This window comes from Anastrepha ludens, chromosome 4 (assembly GCF_028408465.1).
Source record: "Anastrepha ludens isolate Willacy chromosome 4, idAnaLude1.1, whole genome shotgun sequence".
Classification (NCBI taxonomy): Eukaryota; Metazoa; Arthropoda; class Insecta; order Diptera; family Tephritidae; genus Anastrepha; species Anastrepha ludens.
This window is the reverse complement of record NC_071500.1, coordinates 62,390,132-62,414,869: the sequence shown is the minus strand read 5'-3', so window position 1 is coordinate 62,414,869 and position 24,738 is coordinate 62,390,132. Positions and strand designations below refer to the sequence as shown.

Here is a 24,738-nt window from a genome sequence, read left to right as displayed (position 1 = left end):
TTTTATTACCCTACCCTCAACAAAGAACTGGAATTTCGCAAATGTTCGTTTATCCGAAAAATCGATTATCCGAACACCCTCTGCACCAATTGTTTCGGATAATCGGCGCTCTACTGTACTTACATTTCAACTAATTGTACGCAACTATGAAATAAACGCGAGTTACTTTTAAAAATTTATTGATCACTATTTAATTAATCAAAATAAACTATCTTGGAATAATAAAAATGCGATTGGGTTTCTGTCTCATTTTCAAATGGGTTCCCAGGGGTCGCATGGGGGAAGGTTTACTTTTCTTAAAGTTTGTATTCTGCTTTTATGTGGTTTAAGGTGTTACACTCTTCTCCTTCCGCCAACTATCCCAAAAGCAGTGACCAAATAAGTAAAAATTTTCCATTTGGATATCTACCTTAAAGTTAAAAACACTCTTTCAACGGCCATGATCGAAGTTTATTGAAACTTTTCAATTGTTTTTCAATATATGGCTCAATTTTTGTCAAAATGTCAGAAAATTTTCTGTTCATCTTGCCATAAGCCCTCATGCAAGTGGTGAAATTCTCCAATCAAATTTATTTCGTGAATTGATTTTTTTTCTTTTAGTTTTATCTTTAAAAAAAAAGGTTTCATTTAGAAACAATTGCTCATCTAAAGACGAATCCAATAGTTATTACATCTTGTTCGTCTTCCAGTGTGAACACTCGCCAGCTTGCCCACAACGCAAGCAATTCGATCTCCAGCTTAGCATCAACTCTGCCTGCAACCTTAATGAAATGCTTGCTTTTTATATTCTTTTGCATATGTAAAGTGTCAAATATTAATAAGCGTTTATACAATCAATATCGAGCATTGAAAAAAATAGAGTTGCCATCGGGAGCGGGATACTGAATAGTAAGATTTCAGTCTACCGACAACGTCAACGCCACCTTTAGTAAGATTCTAAAATTCAATCATTTCTGAAAGTTTTCATATGCGCAGATGTATTTACAACCTTGTTGTTATTCTAAGTTGAAAGTAACTGTCTGGAAACTTTCATTGCCACCATCGAAGCCATCAATTTTTCGTCATAGTTTTCCCTTCTGACCATCGCAAAATGCGAGCTCTTCTCCTAAAACAGCAGTAGATGAGGAAGGAACGATGTAACATAAAACGTCGCGTGGAGCGAAAAAGTATTCTATGAAATTTAAAACGACTGCCTTTAATAATACTGACTAAATAATTGAGCGAAACTACACAGAATATTAAAAGCATAGCATCACGTGAAGCTATAGGCTGGCCCGTAAGCCAATTCGTAGAAAAATATGCAAACTTTTTTTTGAATATGAAAGCTCCGCGCGATGGACGGCGGGTTAAAACAGTGTGTTAAAATGGCGGGTTAATAATACAATAATATATTACAAAATAAAATTATTTGTTGGTATTGCCATTTTTCGACATAAACTCATTTAGAGAAAGCGTGGTTGCGCTGTTTGGGATTATTCGACAGTGTTATTTCAATAGCTCCTGGGACTTAAATGATTAATAACGCTCATGATAGGACAGTGCACGTATACATACATATGTATATGTATGTATGTACCTATAAAAGCAACTATGTATATTTGTCGTTTCGATGTTTTGTGTGTTTGTTTTTTAATTTTTGTATTACACAGATACTTACAGTGGGGCATCTTTGTATGAATGACATATCAGTTCAATATTAGAAAATAGAGATTATTTTTGAACTAATATAACTAGAAATAAATAGAAGCTTTTGTAGAAAATTTGTTTCGATTGAAAACAAGTAAATTATGATGATGGCATATTTCTTCGTATAATAAAATTCTCTCATACGTTCATGCACTCGGCTTTTGCATCGTAAAAATTAATATATATTTATATACCCTATGATCAGAAAGTACCGGGAATGTTTAAATAAAACAAAGCGGAGTTAAATTTCAGGCAAATTTTTTTTCTCCTTCAAAATATGACCCGTCTGCCAACGTTTAACCCAGCCCTCCATGCTCTCATGGTAGGCCGACGAAGGGATAGCCTTCAGCTCCTTCGTCGCATTCTCCTTCGTCGCATTCTTCTCCACAAAGTAGTAACTTCAACTTGGGGAAACAAAAAGAAGTCGCACGTGGCCATATCAGGTGAATACAGCGCTTGCACGATGGTATTTACTAGGTATTTGGTCAAAAAATCCAGCACAATTTGGGCTCGGTGCGATGGCGCGTTATCATCATGCATCTATTGACTGTCTGGCCCGATGGAAGGTACTCATGGTGCACTACGCCTTGGCAATCGAAGAAAACAGTCAACCTGGTACTTTTTGATCATGGAGTATATATTGTATCATGCTTGAATAAAGTTTTCAAAGAAAATTCACTCAGCGTACATTGCTAGGCTGCAATATGTAAAATATTTTAAATTTAGCGCTGATAACGCCAGGAAAAACCTCAATAAACTGCTTCATGATAAGACAATGTTTCTTGTTTTTCCGTCTTCAGTAAAAACAAATAAATTTGTTCGTTTGAAGCATGCAACATTTAACTATATACCTAAATATATACAAGGAGAAGTCCAAAATAAACAAGACTGGCGATGATGGCGCGATCTTTTTAACGAGTTAGATCGTTCGAAGTTACATCCCGAGCTGACTTCAAGTGATTCAAGTTATGGCGTCTAAAGTGTCAGCTTGTTTGTGTCATCGGTACAAAAATGAGTTTCGAACAAAGAGCTAATACGAGTATCAATCGGTAAAACGTTTACCGAAACATTTGAATTAATGAAAAAAGTGTGTGGTGATGATAGTCTATCTTGTGCCAGAGTTCATGAGTGGTTTACACGTTTCAGATATGGGGGTGAGGACATAAATTGCAATGAACATACGGGCCGCCCAAAATCAGTAATCACCGAAAACTCCATCGAAATTTTTCGTAAATTTATCAAAAATGAACCGAAATATCGTTGAAATTCATGGAATAGGAGTTGAATATCGCCAAAACATCGATTTATCGCATTTTAACTGATTGTTTGGGCTTTCAAAAGGTCTGTGCACGTTTTATTCCGCACAAGTTAACTGAGGACCAAAAATTGCTCAGAATTAAACAAAGACCTCATTGAAGAAGGGAGAAAAGACAAGATCTTCCTGTATAACATTATAACTGGTGATGAAACGTGTTTCCAACATACACCTGAAACTAAGTGCCGAATGGAAGGCCCCAGACGAGCAACCATCCAAAAAATTGCGTTTGGGGAAGTTAAAAATTGAGTCGATGCTCATTTGTTTGTACGATTCCAAGGGAATTGTCCACAAGGAGTTCGTGCCAACGGGCCAAGCCGTCAATGAGTTTTCTATCTTGGCGTTTTAAAGCGTTTGTTGCATGGCAACTCGCTCTGAATACCACGAAGGTGAAAGCTAGCGCATATTGCGTGATAATGCACTATCTCATCGATCCACTTTTCTGACTGATTTTTTGACTAGAAATCGCATTTTAACCACCAACCACTCACCGTATTCGCCTGATATGGTTTCCTGTGTCTCCTCCCTATTCGGGAAATTGCATTTGGTCATTAAAGGAAAGCGTTTTGCGTCCGTAGAGGTCATCCAAAAGACTTGTCCCGACATCTTGAAGGAAATTCCGGTCAATGACCTGAAAAACTGTTTCGAAAAACTTTTAGATCGCGCAAAGCAGTGTATCAAGAGGGGACTATTTTGAAAAAATAAACTCGAAATTACAAAGTTCCTGTTGTTTCTATTTTAGCTCAGTCTTGTTTATTTTGGACTTCACTTTGTGTATATATATAGTTGGCCCTTACACACGTTTTACGGGTGTTTGACGGAGCTTCTTCTCCTCCCATTTGTGGTTTTTGATTTTGTTCCAGTTTTATTCGGAGGTTTGCCATTACCTGCTGCGGTGCGACCGCTACTACAAAAAAATTTGCCTACCCTTGCGCTTTCCCACTGCGAAAACACGAATTTTCTAGATTTAATCCGCACATTTAAAGTTATTGACCTTGAGAGAAAGCAAGATGGAAAACCGTCGTTTGAAATCAAGCGGTATTTGGTCTCCTTTTGATTTTCCATTTTGAATAAGTGCATCGATGCATAATTTTTGGCATAGTTGCCGACTTTGAGTGACAATTTATGCAGTGGCAGAAAGATTCAACGAATTCAAAAGCTACAGGATAAATTAAAACTGATGGCAACGGTACTAAGAATGAAGAAGGTTAAAGATGAATTGGAAATAAATCAGAAAATTTAAATAGTTTTAATTTTTTCATGTAGTTGGTATATAAATGGCAACCCCATTAAAAATATTTTATGTCTGGACCATAGCTTCCTCAAACTGTTTTCGTTTGACACCAGTAATTTTCCTTTCCTGACGGTTTATGAAATGAAAATGGTCCTTCGGTACCAGGCTTTGGTCCACTTCTCCGCGACCAGTAGAGATATTGAAAATAAGTTTAAACCATAAACAAGTATCTCTTAAAGGTACGAATTGTGCCAGCCTTATATACATTTATCCCATTCAAACAAGTGGCGCGTACACCTTTTTTTTTCGGGTATTTGACAGAGCTCTTCTTCTCGTTTGTCATTCATAAGTTTTTCCACAAATGGAGAGACCTGCAGTTTTACGGCGTCTCCGACCGGCAGATATTTTTTCACGGCAGAAATGCAATCGGATGTTTCTCGTATGTCTGCCCAGCGGCGACTGCTTTAGAAACAACTTTTCAACTTATCATTTGTTGCTTCATGCCCGGGGTTTACAACCTGCGCATTTCCATAGTAGCCACGCACCAACCTATTCGCAAACGGCGGCCGCCATTATATCAAATCACCAATATATGAGTACTGTTATTTAAATATGAGCCCACATATGAAATATACTAATTTTTAAAATTTCCATTCTCTAATATTTTTCTTCGTCATGTGTTGCCCTGGCTTCATTCATTAATTTACGTTTTAACGGTTTACTCACAGTATGAGCAGCGTTGTGAGTAGCACAGCGCCCAGTACAGCAAGCTTCATTGAACCGAATGGCACAGCAGCAGCCGCAGTCGCAGCCGCCGTATCGACGATGACCGAATCAACTACCATAAAACCGAATTTCATTGTACAAGCCAAACCAATGTCGTCGCCCATTGATCCTCTCAGCCACGTCGGTGATGGTATCTTCCTGCAGACAAAGACCGCCCAAGGACTTGCGACCGTATTCGTGTGGGCGGCCCTTTTCATCACATGCCAACAGGTGGGTGGATAGCAAATTTATTTGAAAATAACAAATTTAATTAACATTTCATGTTTTCTCTCATTTCTCTCTCTCTCTCTCTCTCTCTCTCTCTCTTTCACTTTCATTCACTAATAGATTTATCAGCACTTGCGTTGGTACACAAATCCACAGGAACAACGTTGGATAGTGCGCATCCTATTTATTGTGCCCATGTATGCGACATACTCGTGGATCAGTTTATTTTTCTTCAATTCAGATAACGTATACGTGTATTTCTTTACCGTGCGCGATTGTTATGAAGGTTACCCAGCTGCTTTATTTTTTAAATTGGATTTGTAATTTGAAAAATATTTTTTCTAATATTTTCCTTTAGCTTTCGTCATCTACAGCTTCCTGTCGCTCTGCTACGAGTACCTGGGTGGCGAGGGCAACATAATGTCCGAGATACGTGGCAAACCCATTAAGAGCTCGTGTCTGTATGGCACCTGCTGCCTAAAAGGCAAAACATATACCATCGGTTTCCTGCGCTTCTGCAAGCAGGCCACCTTGCAATTCTGCTTGGTGAAACCGCTTGTGGCTTTTATTATTATATTCCTGCAAGCCTTTGGTCATTACCACGACGGCGATTGGAGGTAAATTTCTTATCATAATTCGAGTATGTACAACCAATTAAATATTTACGATTTCAGCGCCAACGGCGGTTACATTTATATCACAGTTATCTACAATATATCCGTCACACTTGCCCTCTACGGTCTATATTTATTCTATTTTGCTACGCGTGATTTGCTAACACCATTTGAACCTGTTCTGAAATTTTGTACAATCAAATCGGTAATTTTCTTATCATTTTGGCAAGGTGAGTCATTCAATTTCTTTTAAATTTGTATTGCTTAGTAATTATTTGCTTTCGTCAACAACAGGTGTGATGTTGGCCATTTTGGAAAAGGCCAAGGTCATCTCGCCGATTGTGGACAGTGCTGGCACTGTCACCTCAGCTGGTACGGTTTCGGCGGGCTATCAGAATTTTTTCATTTGCATTGAAATGCTATTCGCTGCTATTGCGTTGCGTTATGCATTCCCATATCAGGTAAGTTAAAATATTGGTTTTATTTTGTGTACTTTGTTTTAGTAATTAGTGCTCTTTGGAAAATAGTAAATGTTTATGAGTAATATCGACATTTTTCAACCTACATATACCAGTTGGTATCTACAAATATTTTACTTCTCATGCCATTGCCAGTTGCACAGTTGATAAGATAAGCGTGAAATAATGATAATTCACGAGCAATTAACACTTTGACTATTGCACACGTTCGCTTGTATCGTAGAAAGTGTGAAAACGGGCGTGTGTAGAGAGAAAATTGAATGGGAGCATACGAGTACAAGTATAATATGAAATTGCGATAGGCATTGGAGCGTGGCAAATATTTAGTATTCTTGTTTTTCTTTTATTTGCTTTATACTTGTATTTTCTTTTTTCTCGCCCATTAGATTCGGCCTTTTTGTTTAATATTTAATGCGCGTAGTACTCTTTGTTCAGGGTAGTTTGGTATTAAAAATGTTGAAATCGGTCAATAACCACATACATCTCTCATATAACGGTAATTTTCAAAAGTGATAAATCCAAAAAAATAAATACGGGGAGAGCAAAATGTTGGAAAATTAGCGGTGCCACACGCATTTTTGGGAAATACTTGTATTATCTCGATAACGGCTTAATGAATCTCGCTCAAACTTAAAACACGTATTGCTTCATCGCATTTAGTTCCGTCATAAATATTATTGAGATCGAACAAAAACATGGCCACTTTTTTTAAACGCTATAGCTAGAGAAAGGAGTTTTTTTAATAATAATTATATATTTTCGCCAAAATTAAATTTTACTAAAATGTGCGCGATGCGAGACCGAATTAGAATTGCCATAAAAATGATTGGTAAATAGTAAAGCTTTTTTTATGGCGTTTTATAATGGGGAAGATTACAAAGTTGTATGAACACAATAATAAGCTAAAAAAATCGTTCAACGTTATCACATTTTTGGCAAAAAACCTAACTTTCAAATTATTATTATAATCGAAAATGTCCACAAATGTGTCACCATTTTGGTGGTATTGAATTTTAATTATTTGTGTACGTTTCTGGAGCGGCACGCGAAGTGTAACCAAATAAAAAGGCCAAACATTTTGTTTGGAGAATTAATTTTTATTAAATTTAAAATGTGTGAAAATAATATACAAAACGAACGAACGAATAAATTTGCTTTTGCTCAATATGACCAGCTGCCCGAATGTGACTCGCAGTATTTAGGCCCAATCGCGGACAATGGCTTTTTTCAGCGCCTCGAGACTGGTGAATCTTTTAGTTCGGACCTTGCTTTATAAAATGGCCCAAATACCATAATCCCGCGGATTCCCCTCTGGTGAATTTGAGAGCCATTGTGTGGACGTTATGAAGTTTGGATCGTTGTTTTTTAGCCATTCTTGGTTCACTCGAGCTTTGTGAAGTGTTTGTTTGCAACCTTCAGAATACTTTCCCGATAATATTTCGGATTTACCTTGACGTCAGGCTCGATGACAACGATTGGAGAGCGCCCATCTGCGGTACAGCGGTCCAAACCCGTACCTGTGGCTGGTGCTGCCTCCTGGTGTCCAATCGATGACTCAAATTCTCGTATGAACGGTCGGTCAAATAAACCCTATTGTTTTGGGAGTTTACGAATTGCTCAATTCCAAAAATACTCCCATCAGAAAGCATAATATTCGGAAATTGACCGCTTTATACCCAGCGAAGTAACTCCTCCGCTCACTCAAGTCTGACTTCTTGCTGCTTTGGTGTGAGATCATGCGCATTTTGGATTTTGTAGGGCTTGCTTGTTCAGTATGCGGCGGATGCTACGGTCAGGTATTTTCAGTTCTTTCGCCATTTGATTGGCACTTCGTCGGGGATTTGGCTCAAGTCGCTTCTTCACTTTTTGAACCATTTCACGTGACCTCCATGACGTTTCGCGATGCTACCTATCATTGTAACGAGTAATGGTGTGATAAACATAAACTTTATTTACATTCGCTGGTTGTGATTTTCCAGCCAAATATAATGCAATCACACTATTACGCTTTAAATCCATTACTGATTTTTTTTTCGCGTTTACTTTCAACAAAATGCTTCCGCGCGCTTATAATAGATACTCTGCACTGTCATTTAGCCAACTTACAGATAGCTTATGCCTGTGCATCAGCTGCGCAAGCGGTCTGAAGTTGGTTACACTTCGAATGCCGGACCCTGTAGTTGTCTGAACTTATTTTTTATTCCATTTCGTTTATTTTTTATATGTTTTTTCCAATTTAGTTTTACATCTACCATATAGTTGTACCGAGATACTTTGCACTAGGAAGGATTTTTTATTTCATTGTTTTTTATCGTCATTTTATGGTTCTTAGGCTTGCACCGTTTTATCTTTGTGGACTTCTATTCCCCATTTATCGAGCCTTTTTGCAGTGCCATTTATGGTTTGTTGAAGGATAACAGTAGTTTTTTTTTTTTCTATTTTATCTGATGCCATTAAGACCTTGTCATCCACAAATGTTATTGGGATCGGTATATCTGCGCTGAATATCAGGTACAACAGAGGCGCCAGGATACTACCTTGAGGCTCGCCCGCTGTCATTTGCATCATGCTTGAGCATTCGTCTTCAAACTTTATAAAAAAATGTCGGTTTTCCAGGTCACTATTGAGATTGGTGAAGTGATTCCGTGGTAATATTTCGCTGAGCTTATGTAGTAGTCCTTTATGCCACACCCTGTCAAAAGCTTTTGCAATATCTAGGTAGACAGCTACACAGAACCAGGTCATCTAATATTTTGTTTATAATTCTGTGGACTTGCTGCACAGTTGAATGCTGTCGTCTAAATCCAAATTGATGGCTTGTTTGTATTTTGTTTAATCTGGCAAAGAATAGTTTTTCAAGCACTTTTGAAGAAATGGGCAACAGACTGATAGGGCGATATGATGTCATTTGCGATGCATTTTTAACTTGTTTGGAGATTGCCGTTATTTGTGCAACTTTCCAGAGGCGTGGGAAGTATTGTGCCCTTAATATGCCGTTGAATATTTGTCGTCTATGTATGTAATTGCTGCATCAGGTAGTTCTTTTAGGATTTTACCATTTACTAGATGTAGCTCGGTGCTTTTTTACTGTTCAGATTTTTCAAATGAAATCTGAGGTTGTCATTTTTATTTTTTTTTAATAATGTTTTTATACAGTTGTAGATTTGTTAAATTTTGCCTTATTTTCAGGATGTTTAGTAGTTTGCCACTTTTTACGGAGTTTCCTTTTTTGTTGCATTTTTTGTTTGATATGTATTGGAATTTTTATAGTTGGTGGCGAAATGGTGAGGGCTTTGATGATCGTTGAGAATCGTTGAAAAAGATATTGCTGTGTCAATTTCGTTTTCCGTTTATGACATTTACGCACTAGAAATTCTAACGTTGCACTGCGCTCACTTGATAAGAACCACTGACACATGAGGTGTCCACTGATACTTTTTGGTACATTTTATACTCACCTCATAATAAGTGGTCATTAAATACCAATAAATCGCTTATTCGGTAAGCGAACTAATACGCTGTTTCTGCCGTTGTATGCGGAGACGCATGAGTTTATAACAAATTTTTATTTTTTATTTTTTGTTCTGATCTTAAATTCTTCCAAACAGCTTGAAATTTAAGAAAATGTTTAATTTTTTACAATTACAATTTAAATACCCAATGGTAACTACTTTTTGTCATGAGAAGACAAATAATTTTGCCACCTTTCCATGACGAGTATACTCGTCAAACACAGTTAACTGGTTAAATAAAGTTGTTTTCCAAGCATTTACTCTCTTTCCTTTCAGGTTTACGCGCGTAGCTGTATTGCTGATGGCCAAGGCCGCTCTGTAACCATGCAGTCGATTTCAAGCAGTCTTAAAGTATATTAAAATCGCATACATTCTTTATTTAAAACAAATATAATTTAAATATCTGCCCGTTTTTAGGAAACTATGAATCCCAAGGATATTATGACAGATGCTATACACAATTTCCATCCACAATACCAACAGTATACGCAGTACAGTTCCGGTAAGTACTTTTCCGACACTTATTTAGGTGGTTCACAAGGCATCGTAAGTGCCGCATTGTCGTATGACGTCAAGTTTTTAACGATTAAATAAATATTTAGTGGAATTAAAACCACAACCAATTACTTTTTAATTGCGTGAAAATTTGTAATATGATTTATACGCTACCTTGCGAAAGTTTACGATGTACGAAAATACGGAAACTGCGACACCCTTGTGAATACGTCTAATTCATATATGCATGTTTAATATGCATCATGCTTGTAATTATTGTGCTTTTTGCTTTGCCTGCTACAAACTCAATAGCAAAATCATTTAACAACACTACCATCATATCATATCATAATTCATACTCAATTAACGTTGCTTCAAACTCGTCTTTTATTCCTGTGCTGTTCTCTATGTAATATTTCTGTGTTTATTATCTATTTGTTTATTCAAAAACTGTTCCCAAGCGCGCTCGCTTTGGTTAGTTAGTAGTGTTTAGGTATTGGATAATCAAATCCGATGTATCTTACATGGTTTAAAACCAATTACACTTTTTTCCATTCTTACCCTCGCACTTCCATCTATTTACCAACTATTACCTAAAATCGCACGCATAAGGTCCACTTGTCCAATGCGTTTGTATTAAATAACATTTTTTTGTTTTTATTTTATTATTTGGGTTTCGGTTTTTACGTTTTGTTTTCAATAAATATTTTTTTATTTTGGCGCCTTGTTAGGTTTCTTCAAATTTGTTTCTTTTCTCTTCTATTCTTTTTACAGAAGTTACCTCGTCTCAGCGTTATGAGAAACTTTAAAATGAATGGCATTGTGCTAATGAGCTGAACGGAAGACACATAATGTTGTGAGAGCGTTGAAAAAGGATGAAAAATTAGTACTTACTTATTATAAAATAATGAAACGAAATTAATTCTAAAGCGATATATTTTTTCCATAGTGCTGTTATGTTGACAAAATGCCTTTGCAAAGTGCGTTTGCATACCAAAATTGCCTTATACAAACACTTATATCTACATACATATAAATTGCAAAACAAAAACGTCTAAAAGCGACAATTATAATAAAACAGTAAATTAAAAGTGAAAACTTGCATAGCTTTTAAGTTTATATTGAAAATAGTACATAATCATATACATGCAACTGTCTGTATTGAGGAGGAGGTATGAGTATTCAGTTTAATTGGTTTAAATACATTTTTTTTTAGTTTATATTTGTAAGTTTGTACGAGTGCTGACTAATTGCAGTGCAGCAAAAACACGCAACCTTAGTAGCTCAAAGTATAATACACCTGCGCAAAAAGAATTTCGTTTTTCTTTATATTGAGAAAAATTTAATACAAAATACTTGATAACAGTTTTTAAGACGCCTTAAGCGTTGAATTAAGTACACTAGGAAATTCTCCCAACACATTCCTGTTCCAACCGATCATCTTTGCCAAACATAAAGTAATTGAAATTTCTGTTTTCAATGCTATAACACTGAATCATCTTTTCTTTACTTCTGCTTTATTTGAATTCTTGTTATTTTATTTTATCTTTTATATGCAATTAAATTTTTATACATATATTTTGCCTGTTTCCCTGCTGATAGCTTATTTTATTACATTACAAAATAATTTGTAGCGTATTTTAATTTATCCACGCCTGTTATATAGTTAAATACTAGTTTTTAATCAACCATTTTTTAGAAAATAGCTTATTTTTGTTGTGTTTTTCATAAACAATAAACAACATTTTTGGGAATTACTGTCAAAGTAAGCAACATTCGCATCTATGAGACGGATTTATATTGGGGCAAGCACTATCTCTTCAGCTGCATTCTCTAAAAAATGACAGATATCCGTCCTGGTTATGGATGGGTATAAATCTGGGTGGTTCCAATAGAGTAGCGCTGACTGTCGATGGAACGTATATAGATATGTATTTTAGATAACTTTCGTGCTATGTTGTTGTTGTAGGCTCTGCTAGTGCGGTATTGTTACCTATCGTCATCGTCTAACTCATCTAAAGGTCGCCCTAGGAAGCGTGCTGTTTCGACAGGTTGCGTGCAGCGTTAGGTGAGTGTGATTGAGAGGGCGTGCGAGGTACCTTCATATAAAGGGGGATTTTTTAAGAGCTATAGGAAAGTTTTTCAAAAGAACACACATAAAATTAAGAAAAATTCATGAATCTTTTTGTAAGGGGTTATACGCAGTTATGAAGCAAATAAAAGACGGGTTGTCAAGGATTTATCCTGAAGAAACTTCAGAATATTTTAATTTGAAAATTTTTGGCGGTTATAAAAGCATCCTTCAAGAACGTAACAAAATTTTTTATTTATGAAAATGTTGATTATAGAGCGCGCTGCAGGCGATTTCTGGAACCTCCTTTAAAAAAAGACGATTTACGGTGTACATCGTAACTCAGGATTGGATTATCTGAAATCAAAAAACCAAACAAATTTTGTTATAATAATAATATATTAGATTATCTAGTAATTAATCGTTCGGCTAATCAAAATAGTGAATTTTCACAAAATGGCAGCTTTTAAAAGAAATGATTTCGATTTTTACGTTAAAATTTGGCCGTAAATTGATTATAAAATGGAAAATAAGTATCAGATTTACAAAAGGAACGATTAATTACTAGAAAATGTATCTTTAAAGATTGAGTTAAAACGGTTGACCGATCAAACAAGCCGTTTTCGAGATATCGTGTACACCGACTTGAAAAATGCCGTTTTGAAAAAAAACACGTTTAAAGTTTCAATACCTACCTTAAAACGTGCCGAGGCATCTCTACATATTTAGGTATAACTCCGAAAGTATTGCTTAGATCTACTTCAAATTTCGTGCGTATACTTTTGAATATATGTACATTACAAAAATGCAATTAAAAAATCGATTTTTTTTGAAAGTCATAACTGCGTATAACCCCTTAAATCGATAGTACAGTCCATATAATTTAATGTTTGAAGATTATTTCATGCAAATGTTGACCGCGACTGCGCTTCAAATGGTCCATCCGCTTAGTACAATTTTGGCACACTCTTTCCAATGTTTCGGCCGGTATCTCACATATAAATGCTTTAATGTTGTCTTCCAATGCATTAATTGAAGTAGGCTTGTCTGAATAGACATGAGCTTTAACATAGACCCACAAACAATAATCTAAAGGCGTTATATCGCACGATCTGGGTGGCCAATTGATAGGTCCCGATCGTGAAATAAAATGTTCACCGAACTGGCCTCTCAACAAGTCCAGTGCTACGCGTGCTGTGTGGCATGTCGCACCGTCTTGCTGAAACCACATGTCATGCAAGTCAATCTCTTGCATTTTGGGGGAAAAAAGTTGGATATCATTTCACGGTAGCGCTCACTATTCACAGTTATGTTACGATTCGCAGCATCACTGAAGAAGTACGGTCCAATGATACCTCCAGCCCATAAACCGCACCAAACTGTTACCTTTTCTGGATATATTGGTAGCTCTTGCAATTCTTCTGGCTGATTTACGTACCCATTGATCCAAAAATGAGCTTCGTCGCTGAACACAATTTTTCGACTTTAAACTTTCTTAACAGAACACGCATTTTTATAATAAAATTCCATGATTTGCAAGAGTTGTACGTTTGTAAGACGTTCATGGTTAAATTATAGACCAAACTGAAGATATTTGGCAGTGAAACAAAACACGCAACGTCAGCAGTTTAAACCAACTGTTTAAAAAGATAATAGCTAAAAAATCACCCTTTATATTGAGAATATCGTGGTCGACTTTAGATAAGTACAGGGTGGGCCAAATAAGACCTAATGCCTAAAGACTACTGCATAGCAGTATGCGCAGTTGCTCCATCTTGTTGAAACCACAAATTAAGATACTGCTCCGCCATTGGTCGCAAAAAGTTTTCAATCAATGTTCTGTAAGAAGCTCCTGAAATCGATTCCGGAGTTTCATCCTCATTTTCGAAGAAATATGGACCGATAACTCTAGTGGCCATAACATCGCACCAAACAGTACATTTAGATGGGTGCAACTGATGTTGGTGTGTTGCCCTGGGATTTTCAGAGCCCCACAATCTACAATTTTGTTTGTTGACATAGCCATTTAAATGGAAATGCGCTTCATCCGACATCAAAACATTATTTAAAAAATCAATTTGTGGGGCTAATTGTGTAAGAATAGAAAAACTCGGAAATTTTAACGCGTTGTACTGTAGGGTTCCATAATAAATTTCCAACAATTCAATTATAACCTACAAAAAGAGAAAAGTAAATATGTCAAAAAAAAGTAAGTTATTTGTGCTTAACATTAGTAGGTCTTATTTGTCCCACCCTATAGAAGTTCAACCTGCTGCCCAGACCGCAATTCAGCCAGCCCTGTAACCATAATTGAATTTGGCCTGTCTAGTGCGTTAAACCTAACTGTCATGTTATTTTAGTTTTTACTTAACTGTACTAGTAAAAGTACTTAACTTGTACGATGATCTAAAAAAAATATGTATCGAAATGAAGCCGAGATCATTATTGAGGTAATCCACAAAGGTTTACTAATTGTTAGTCATCACAGGGCTATGCCACCAAAGCGACACCTCCATACCAGTCCTTTCAGGCATTGGGGTTATTGAAGTTGTTCAGAGTTTAAAGGAATTGGAGGCATTAGAAGTAAGTAAATCCATTCGATAATTTTCAGGTTTGGTATTTCTTCGTTTCTTCATTTCGTTGCAAATAACATTTGTGAATAATAAATACTTATTTCAAACAATTTTAATTAGTTTATTATGTTGTTGACCCTTTTCAAGTAGAGATTAGATCTTTCTATTCGATTAACTTGACGAAACATTTGCGTGTGAAAGTAACAAGAAAGTTATCGAGTAAGATTCGCTGCTAGTGTGTATGGTTATACCTCATTAAACTGGTGTTGCAACTTTAGTTGCAAGATGGGGTTCAGGCTAATCTAACCTACACCTTGTAACCAAAACAAATTTTTTAAAATAAATTCACTTATATTTACAACTGTGTTCAAAAAAATAGTAGGGCCTTTGAGTCATAACAATGAAATTGCATAATTGAATGATATAAAGTCTAGAAAATAGTAAATTTTAATTCCTTTCGAAAATGCTCATTTCACGGATTTTTCCATGGAAACGCGTACTCGGCCATAATATTTCGTTTTCGTTTGTTTCAAGTCTAAAATATTTATAATTATAGTTTTTACAGATCACTTGGAGCTAATATGAACTTAATTACACCAGATAGTTAAATAAATAAATTAATAATTAAAAAAAGTTTAGAAATTTATAAAATTCATTCTCTGACACCGAAAAGTCAACCGGATTAGAACTCGAGATCTCATTGAATTATCTTAGAGCGCGAGTAATGGAGCATTACGCGCATAATTCGTATTGAGAAATTTAAGATGAAATTGATGACTGTTGCGTAGAGATCTAGTAGAGATATGAAAGTGAATGCTCCGTAGTAGGCATTAACTATCAATGTATCCTTTAATTACTCTAAAAACAAAAGATAGTGAGAGTATAGATCTTCTACTCCCCAGAGACTTTAAGTTAATCAAAACCAAATGAGATTTATTGAAAGGGATAGGATTAAAGAATTTTAACGTCCTTAGAGCACATTTAAGGAATTTTACCATGGATAGGACCAATGACAGTGCACGAAACGCACGATTATACCATAATTATCATATTTCTGCATCAAAAGAAGAACCGCCTGGAATCTTTCGCTTTCGAATTATTGTGAATTATTCTGCGTACTATCCCAGTTGTGTCCGACAGTGATGTTCAAAGTTTTAGGTTTCCCGCCATAGTAATTATACCTACCTAGTGGCACGTATGCGCGAGTACATCCTTCACTAGGTGTTTGGCCCAGCTTCTCCTCAAATTCGTGGTGTGCGCCTTAATGTTTTTATACAAATGTAAGAACCTACAGCTCTATGTCGTCGCCGAACGGGAAGTTATCCCTGCTCTGTAATAAACATTTCTTCATATGCTCTCTGATATCAATTCCTCTGTCATTCCCTATCCTCCGAGCCCGTCGAAGAAACAGTTTCTTGGATCTATCTCGAATCCAAGGTTATCGTATTTTTATGAGGAGCTTTGCCAAAAAAAGGCTTTATCTATCATTTGATGTTTTATGCCTGGTGTGGGTTTCGCACACCAGCTAAAGGGTTCGTACGTGACGTATGAATTCTGATAGCTTAACTATTAATTCTCGCTTTGATTATTTGATAAAAAAACATTTCTCGCATTTCTTTAGTTTTCTTTGCAACTGTACTCTTAGTTTTGTTTTAATGAACAACACACATACGCACCGTATATCAAAGTGCAACGATGCGAAACAAAACTAAGGGTAAACGTTGTAAATTTTATGAGCTGTTGCACTACTAATTCCTTGAATAGCATACAATACAATATGTAGGATTCTTGGCGGCAATCAGTCGAATTTCCCGACACTTATTTTTTTGTTTAATCTGTTTGTGTATGAAATTGAGGTGCACATTCTTTTAGGGGTTAGAAATTTGCTGTTTTTAAAGTCGGCTTATTCTTTATATATTTACTGCCGAATTGCTGGCTGCATGCATATAAAATTGTTTAGTCTAAATGTTGTGGAAAAGTCGATTATCTTGTCTAGGTTCCCCATTGATGAAATTGAAATTCTTGTGTGCTTTTCTATATCTAAATAATATACCTGTATACATACATACTTTTGCATTTTAAGCATTTCTTAGATTTAAATAGGCGCTGTCTTTAAATTTTCGAAACACAACACGTTTCCTTTTACGGCGCCTGGTCTGGAAATTTACTAGTTTAGGGTTTTTTAAATCATGCAATTTGCAAAATTTCTTATTATTATCTGTTGATGTACATACATATGTGCATACATTGTTTTTATATATAAATGTATGTATGTATGTCGTTTGCGTTTTTGATTTTCGTAACCAATCTATTTTCAAAATCAACTTTCATTAAAAAAATTAACTTTCAAAACAACTGCTTGTTTAAACTAATTTTTTACCTTGCTCCAAAGTAAAGCTATTAACAATAAAAAAAAAAAACAAATTATTATTCCATTATTTTAATATTTATAGCCTTACCATTTTTTGACTTTTCAATTTTAAATTATTTGCTATTTTTTTATTTTGCTTTCAAAACACGAACAAAGACTAAAACGCAGAAACTTTGCTCACCCCTTTTTTTTGAATTTAAATGTTTTTGCAATTTATTGTATGTATTGTTTTTTTTCTCTTAAAACCAACAAAATATTTTTTTAGCTTTTTATGTGATAGTCTTTTACAATGCGCATGCGAATTTTTTTAATTATACTACAAATTATTTGCTACAATGAATGGAAGTTTATTTATAAAATTGCGTATTAAAAAATAATAAATTTGAAATAAAAATATTGTACGAATTTTTATTAGAAAGTTTTAAATAAAAGTGTGTGCTTAAGAAAGGTTGAATTTTTATTGTATTTGTTAAGCAATTTACATATTTATTTACTATCTTGCTTTCCTTCGCTGTTGTTGTTGTATCACTTCGTTAAGCCCTGCCAGTGTGCTGTAGTAACTGATCATCATCGTCTAACGGTAGTTCAAGGAATCATAAACATGCTGTTTCGACAGGTTGGGTCCAAAGGGAGAGGGGTGTTAGGTGAGTGGGTTTAAAAAGAGCATCCGAATAGGTGGTTAGTATCATGCGGAGTACCTTCATATGTCGGACATACATTGAGTATGTCGGGGTCGATTCTCTATAAGTTGGAGTTTAACCTGCTACAGTATGCAGATCATAATTGAGCCAAAATTGCGCGGGGCTTACGAAGCAGCTGAAACTCTTGAGTGTCTTTTAACCCTTTGCGCTCGACGACTTTTTCGTTTGGGTGGAGCAGCAACTCGAGACGATTTTGCGCATATATTATGAGTGTCTTATAGGTAGCATGCAATGAATTTATATACAGATTAACATACGAAAACGTTATATTTTAAACCGATACATGGAAGACATATTTTGGCCTTGATCAAGTTGGATATTTACATTTTACCGTAAACTATTCAAGAGAGTTCAAAAATAGAGCTACAGGTGTTTACACATATACAATAGAAGGAAATTGGACTGCCATATAGAGAGCTATCCCATACAGAAACAGAAAACTAAAACTTATAAAATTATATCTTTTTATATTTATGTTAAAAAAAGAATTCTTCAACTGGATTACTAATATAATTAATAAAGTTTTTAACTTGAATGTTGTTATTTTGTGATGAATTTATAAATATTATTCCACTTACTTTATATTCTAAATTTTAGTTTTTATTATGAATAATTTTTTTACAAAGCATTTTTGGAAAATAGCGGTAAAATTGTTATTCGTTTTATACCAAAATCCAGGAAATTTCCTTTACATTAGCTTAATATCTTTACTCATAAACCAACAGTGAGCTTCTATGAACTGGATATAAAGATATATAGTCTTAACAAACACTGTCGCCTCTCACTCGCTGTTCGAGTTGCTGCATGAAACATCGTGGCGAGTGAGAGTCGCCACTCGAGCGCAAAGGGTTAATGTATGTCTGTATACTGTCCGATCCAGTAGTTGCAGTCCTGTTTAGTTCTGGATCTCTTTCGTGTAGTCGAAGAGATGGTGCCTGACTCAGCAGGGAGATGGCTCAGGCTGTAGTGTCTGTAGGAGTGGAGCAAAAAGAACGGGGGTCTCATCTCTTCGTCTACAAGGCTGGTGGTTGGACTCAGATAACGGCATTCGGGGGTCGGGAGTTTAAGATGGTGGTAAGAGATATTCCCGATTTTTAAAATATTTGTAAAGTGTTGTGTGCTCATCATTTTGAAATCTGATACTGAACTATTATCCTGGGACAATATGACTTAATAGCCCGAAAAGTCAAGGAGAATTTCAAAACTTCAAAAGAAGGAGGGGAACAAATAGCAAAGAATATTCTCTTCAGCATTACCACAGCTGGTCAATATGTCAACTGTGGGATTAAAAATGTTTTATATAAAGTTATATTTATTTAAGAAAACGGCGCTTCAATTCAATGTGACGAAACTTTATTTTGTTACAGCTCTTCATTGATCAATACATTTTAAAGGAATCACATTGGTGTCTTTATCGATATGCCATTAAAGCTCCTGATTTTCGTTAACGTAAATAAACGTAATAAACATCTCTTCATATGCTCTCTGAAATCAATTCCTCTGTCATCCCCTATAGTCCGAACCCGTCGAAAAAATAGATTTTTGGATCTATCCCGAATCCAACACTTATTGGGACTCCTACCTAGGCAGAACTTAGTAAGACTATCACAACAACAACAATTTCTGCTGTTTTCTTTTATTTTCTACATTTTCCGCAATAAACGAAGTGAATGGGTGTATTTTGGATAACAGCTTCAAAACGCTGCGACGACTCATTACAAAGCATGAGACTTTGTCTATTCTCTAATTTGAAAAGTTTAGGAAGTCTTTTTTTGTTTTAAACTGAGTTTGTGCAATAATATTTAGACCTTTCGCTCAACTAGAGATAATAATTTTTCCGAAAAGAGCTCTAGAACAGTTTGAGGAAGACGAATATGCATTCATTGCTTATAAAGGTGTTTTATTAAGCGTGAACCACACACACAACAGACTTGTTGAGGAAGTTCCTAAGTTTTTTATTCAATTTGAAATACAATCGCTACAATTAAGTTTTCTATATAACATAATTAAAAAGGTCTCGAAGACTTTTATTCCAGCTCCAATTGTCGAGCACTTTTTCAACTACTATAAATCGGGTCGTGTGTCACGAATATACGCCTTGTTGGCTTTACGCTTTGAGTATCGTTTTTTATAGCATGACAAATGACTTCAAATAATCTCAGAAGACATAGCCAATGGTTTTAAGCAACAATTTCTTGGAGACCATTCAATGCCAATTTCTTTGAACAAATCGTATCGCCTAACTTTCCCCGTAATAATTCCATTGTTTAAAATTGCTGTGCGGCATGTAGCCCGTCTTGTTGACACCAGACGTTGTCAACATCTCCATTTCGGCCATAAAAAGTTGACTATTGGCACCTGAACATTATGCAAAAAAGGTACGGTCGAAATTTTCAACAATTCGATGAGCGAGCACGAGTGGGCGATTATTACGACCATAAACTGAAAAAAGGGCATGAAAAGTTACAACTGGAGTGCGATTTTGTGATAATAAAATGAAGTGATTTGTAAACTTTATATTGGCGTATATTTTTCCATAATGAAATTGTAAATATCACGGAATACATTAAAAAATAAGTGACAGATCATATCACATTAAATATGGTCGATACGCCATGGAGAAATCATAACACACTTAATGAAAAACTGTTTATAGACACTCGTTGAAGATCCGGCGAATGAAGGCTACGGTTATACTGATTTGTTTACAGAAGCAAGAGGTAATTCATTCGAAAGAAAAGACTTGGCGCTGAACAGTCGCTGCCATTGAGCGTCGTCAGTTTCGCTATTTAATAGTGTGACCATACTGAACGGAATTGTCAAAGGCAAGTAGTCCTGTTCTCTACATCTAGACAAAGCGCATCTCAATTCGACTCCTAGTTTTTTAGGATCTCACCAGAGTATGACAACGACTGAGATTTGCTACAAGTTTTCAAAACTACACAGATCTATTCGAGGAGAAGGAAATAATTAGAAGAATGGGACTTCGAAACACGAAGAATTTTTGTCATTTTAATTATTATATAATTACTAGGTCTTCAGAGTCAAAATAATTATAACAAAACATTAGAGAAGAAGTAGCGGGTTAATAAGAGAACTTTTCGAAAGAAGAGCTATAAAATCCTTTAAAAGCGTGTTTATCAAAGTAAAAATAATTCTAACACTAAACACTACCTTTATTTTTTGGTTTACGTAAATGATTATGTTTTATTAATACAACTCCAAATTGCATGTTCCTAAAAAATGGTTAACCTGTGATAGCAAAGTTTTTTAATTCAAAAATAGTTATTGTGTATTGTTCCGTTTGCTAAGTTTTGCACTCATACATTTTTATAGTCTTAGAACTTTTCGGCGTCTATGAATATTTTTCTACTCTCATTTAGGTGGGAAAAATTCACGTGGCATACGAGTCTCTTCCTACGACCCAGACGAGCCGAGTGCCACACATCACGGCGGCAATGCAGGTAATACCGGCACAATGGGCAGCTTGGGCACCGCTAGCACAGGCACACCCGGCGGCAGTGTTGGCAGCTGTATTGCATCGAAAACTTTGGGCAATCAACGGAAATTCATGCCAGGCGGTCAACGGGTCGCCACCATCAGCCAGAACTACAATGAGAAAACGATGCTGCTGAGCAGCGATGATGAGTACCAATAAAGGTCGAAGGTGAGGAAGAGTGAGTAATGGAAGCGAGCCGCCCTAACAGCACTTTTTAAATACAACAAAAACTCACAGATTAAACTGAAGAAAAACAAATTTTGGTTTTTGGACGTGTGTTGGCGACATAATTTGCTGTGTTGTGTCTTTGTTTAATATAATATATATGTATTTCCGTTATTATTGCTGCTTCATTCTGAAGTCAGAAGCTTAGTCTACAATAATTGGCATCAGAAGCCAGAAGCGAATTTAGTATTATTTTTAATTATGCTACTGTGGTGCTTTATGGTAATTATTTTTATTTAAAATTTATTTCAAAAGTATTAGCAGTACAAATCAATTACTAGCATAAAATAAGAAAACTTTAAAAGCCAGTAAAATCCGCTAGTTGTTAATTAGAAGATTTCATACATTTTTTTACTTTCACAAAAACTCGCTATATTCATTCAATGAGGCTATGTTATTATTTTTTTTTTGTATTTACTTTTTGCTAAATGCAGTATTTATTTATTGCTAAATGCAGAACTGAACTGCCTTCGATTGATTTTAAGTAAAAAAAATTTAGTAACATAATTATGCTAGCAAAAATATGAAATCCTTTAAAATAAACATAGAACGCTTCTCTGAAGCAAAACCAACAAATGCCCAAAATTGTTTTTATTAACATTATTACCATACCCGCGCGCACTTGTGTACTTATACAATGGGTACTATAATTTTGTTCACATAACGCTTGCATGTAACAGCATAAAATAATCCGAATAGATTTAGATACATAAATACATATATACCAAGATGCTCAACATGATGAGAGGAGTTGGTTTAGTTATGTCCGTCCGTCTTTGCGCAGGGCAACTTCAGCAAAAATTAATAAATTTCAATGAAACCTGACTTTGCCTTTGTCCCTTTATCCCTTTGTACAAAGTAGTCGGTATTGAAAATGGATGAAATCGGTAAATAACCACGCCTTCCTCTCATATAACGATAATTTTCAAAATAGAAAAAGCTGTTAGTTTTGTTATGAGAACAAATAAGGCAAAACTATTCAGATATGGTACAAATAATGAACCCAAGAAAAGAAATATGATTACAGAAAAAAATTAGAAAATGAATCGGTAAATACGTGCACCACCTTCGTCAAAGAGTTCGTGGAATATATTCAGAAAATTTAAAATACAAGTTTATTCCTCAAAAGTGATATTATCGCCTCAAAGTACACTCCATTAACTGCAACGCACTTAAGCCAGTGTTTGATACAGCTCTCGAAACATTTCTGGCACTCTATTTTCGGTATAGCCATCAGATCTGTCTTCGAGTTTTCCATTACTATCTTTCGGCTGTTAAAATGAGTTGTTCGTAGCGGCCTTTTGACTCGATCAAACAGAAAAAAATTGGAGGGAGCCATACGACATATAAAAGGCACCCCTCGTATAAGGTGAACTCGATGGCGGTTGGATGGTATTCGTTTCGTGCTCGTCGGTGCGACGGTCCGTTATCATGGTGCAAAAACCACCAGTTACCACAAATAATCCTTTATTTTTTGGCGAATTGCTTCACGTAAACGTCTCATAACGCGATTAAGTATAGTAATAGTCCTTATTAATTGCTTAACATTCTGGCAAAAATTCGTGGTATACAATACCATTGCAATCCACAAAAACCGTGAGCATTCCTCTTTTTGACTAAAAACGACGTGGTTTTTTTGATCTTAGTTTATTCGGAACTCGCCATTCGCCTGATGTCCACATTGCGTTTTTAATGAATGTTAGGTCGCCTGATGAATGCTCACCCTTGAAAATCATGTCTTTGGTGATATCAACGCGGTCCCTTTCTTACATGAAATTTAGATCCCTTGGAACCAACTTTGCAGCAACACAGCTCAAACCCAAATCATTAGCTACATTGTCCTGAACGGATCTAGAAGCAATGTTCAAGTCCTCTGTCAATTCTCTGATGGTTAATTTGCGGTTCCTCATTAACTTTTCTTTAACTTTATTGATGCTTTCGTCAGTTTTCAATCGATCGATCAATGGACTCACGATCTCTTCTGAAGTGTTCATGCGTAAATGATTGTTTTCTTTAGAGGATCTTTACTGAAACAGTTTTCCAATATTTCTAAAGTTTTCGCAACATGGAATCTAATTTTAACGCAGTATTTAATACAATTCAAATCCATTTTAATTTCGGCATAACTTTTACAAATGTCAAGCAATGTCGATAAAATTTCGATAGGAATGTCAATCGAAGATTTGGCAACCAGGTAGGTAGGTAGGTGAAATGGTTGAAGTGCCAATCTGGCACTCCTCAAGTAGCACGGAGGCGCCGTTTTGATACCATTATGAGACTTCCAACAGGAAAATATCTACAGCCAGCCAAAGCTGTTGATATAATGGAGAAGATTGATGAGTTTTAGGTTGGCTCACTGGCCCAGGCTGTCGAAGAAAGGATCACCCAGTGACCTTAGTCGTCTAGCTCCCAAACCCTGGTATTTACAGGGAAAGTGCTCAACATACTCGTATATCGTATTGGGGCTAAAGAATTTTCGGAATAGCACATGAAGAAATGGAGCTCCATCTTTTCTGCGCTTTCCTCAGAAATAATTTGTGCAGTTCCCCTTGAGCAACTGTCAGGGGGATGCCGATGACCAGGTAGGGGATCTCTGAGGTTAGTTCAGTCCCCTTTCTGACAAGCTTATCAGTAATTTCATTTCCCTCTATGTCTCTATGTCCTGGAACCCAGATTTGGCAACCGAACAAAAAAAAAAAACAACTTAAATCAGTTGATATAAAGTGTCACCTGGTGGTTGTTCCAGAAACTTTTTTTATTAAGATGATATCTCGATAACAGCTTAATAAATCTCGCTCAAATTTAGTACGCATATTGCTTATACACCTGATTTAGATTTGACATCAATATCCGCTCGTTCGTCTGTTGTTACAGCTCTGATGTTATAATTCTATTTGTCTGTGCGTTTTTTTGATTCCAAATAGAAACAGCCAGCCCAAATAAAATTTTACTAAAGTGTGCGCGGGTATA

The 24,738-nt window shown here is 35.8% G+C and overlaps 1 protein-coding gene across 2 annotated transcripts in view; it reads left to right on the top strand.

The window, feature by feature from the left end:
• LOC128859538 (transmembrane protein 184B) overlaps positions 1 to 22,505 on the top strand; it is a 54,302-nt gene extending 31,797 nt beyond the window's left edge. Inside the window, exons 2-9 of one of the 2 annotated variants that reach the window (XM_054096439.1) lie at positions 4,964 to 5,231; positions 5,349 to 5,514; positions 5,587 to 5,845; positions 5,903 to 6,072; positions 6,137 to 6,303; positions 10,110 to 10,184; positions 10,251 to 10,335; positions 21,428 to 22,505. In XM_054096439.1, the coding sequence (XP_053952414.1) occupies positions 4,965 to 5,231; positions 5,349 to 5,514; positions 5,587 to 5,845; positions 5,903 to 6,072; positions 6,137 to 6,303; positions 10,110 to 10,184; positions 10,251 to 10,335; positions 21,428 to 21,702 (1,464 nt within the window). In that variant the 5' untranslated portion in view covers position 4,964 and the 3' untranslated portion in view covers positions 21,703 to 22,505. Of the gene's footprint in view, positions 1 to 4,963; positions 5,232 to 5,348; positions 5,515 to 5,586; positions 5,846 to 5,902; positions 6,073 to 6,136; positions 6,304 to 10,109; positions 10,185 to 10,250; positions 10,336 to 11,102; positions 17,729 to 21,427 lie in introns of those variants that run through there. The other variant, XM_054096440.1, reaches the window with a different exon arrangement.
• Positions 22,506 to 24,738: the final 2,233 nt, after the last annotated feature.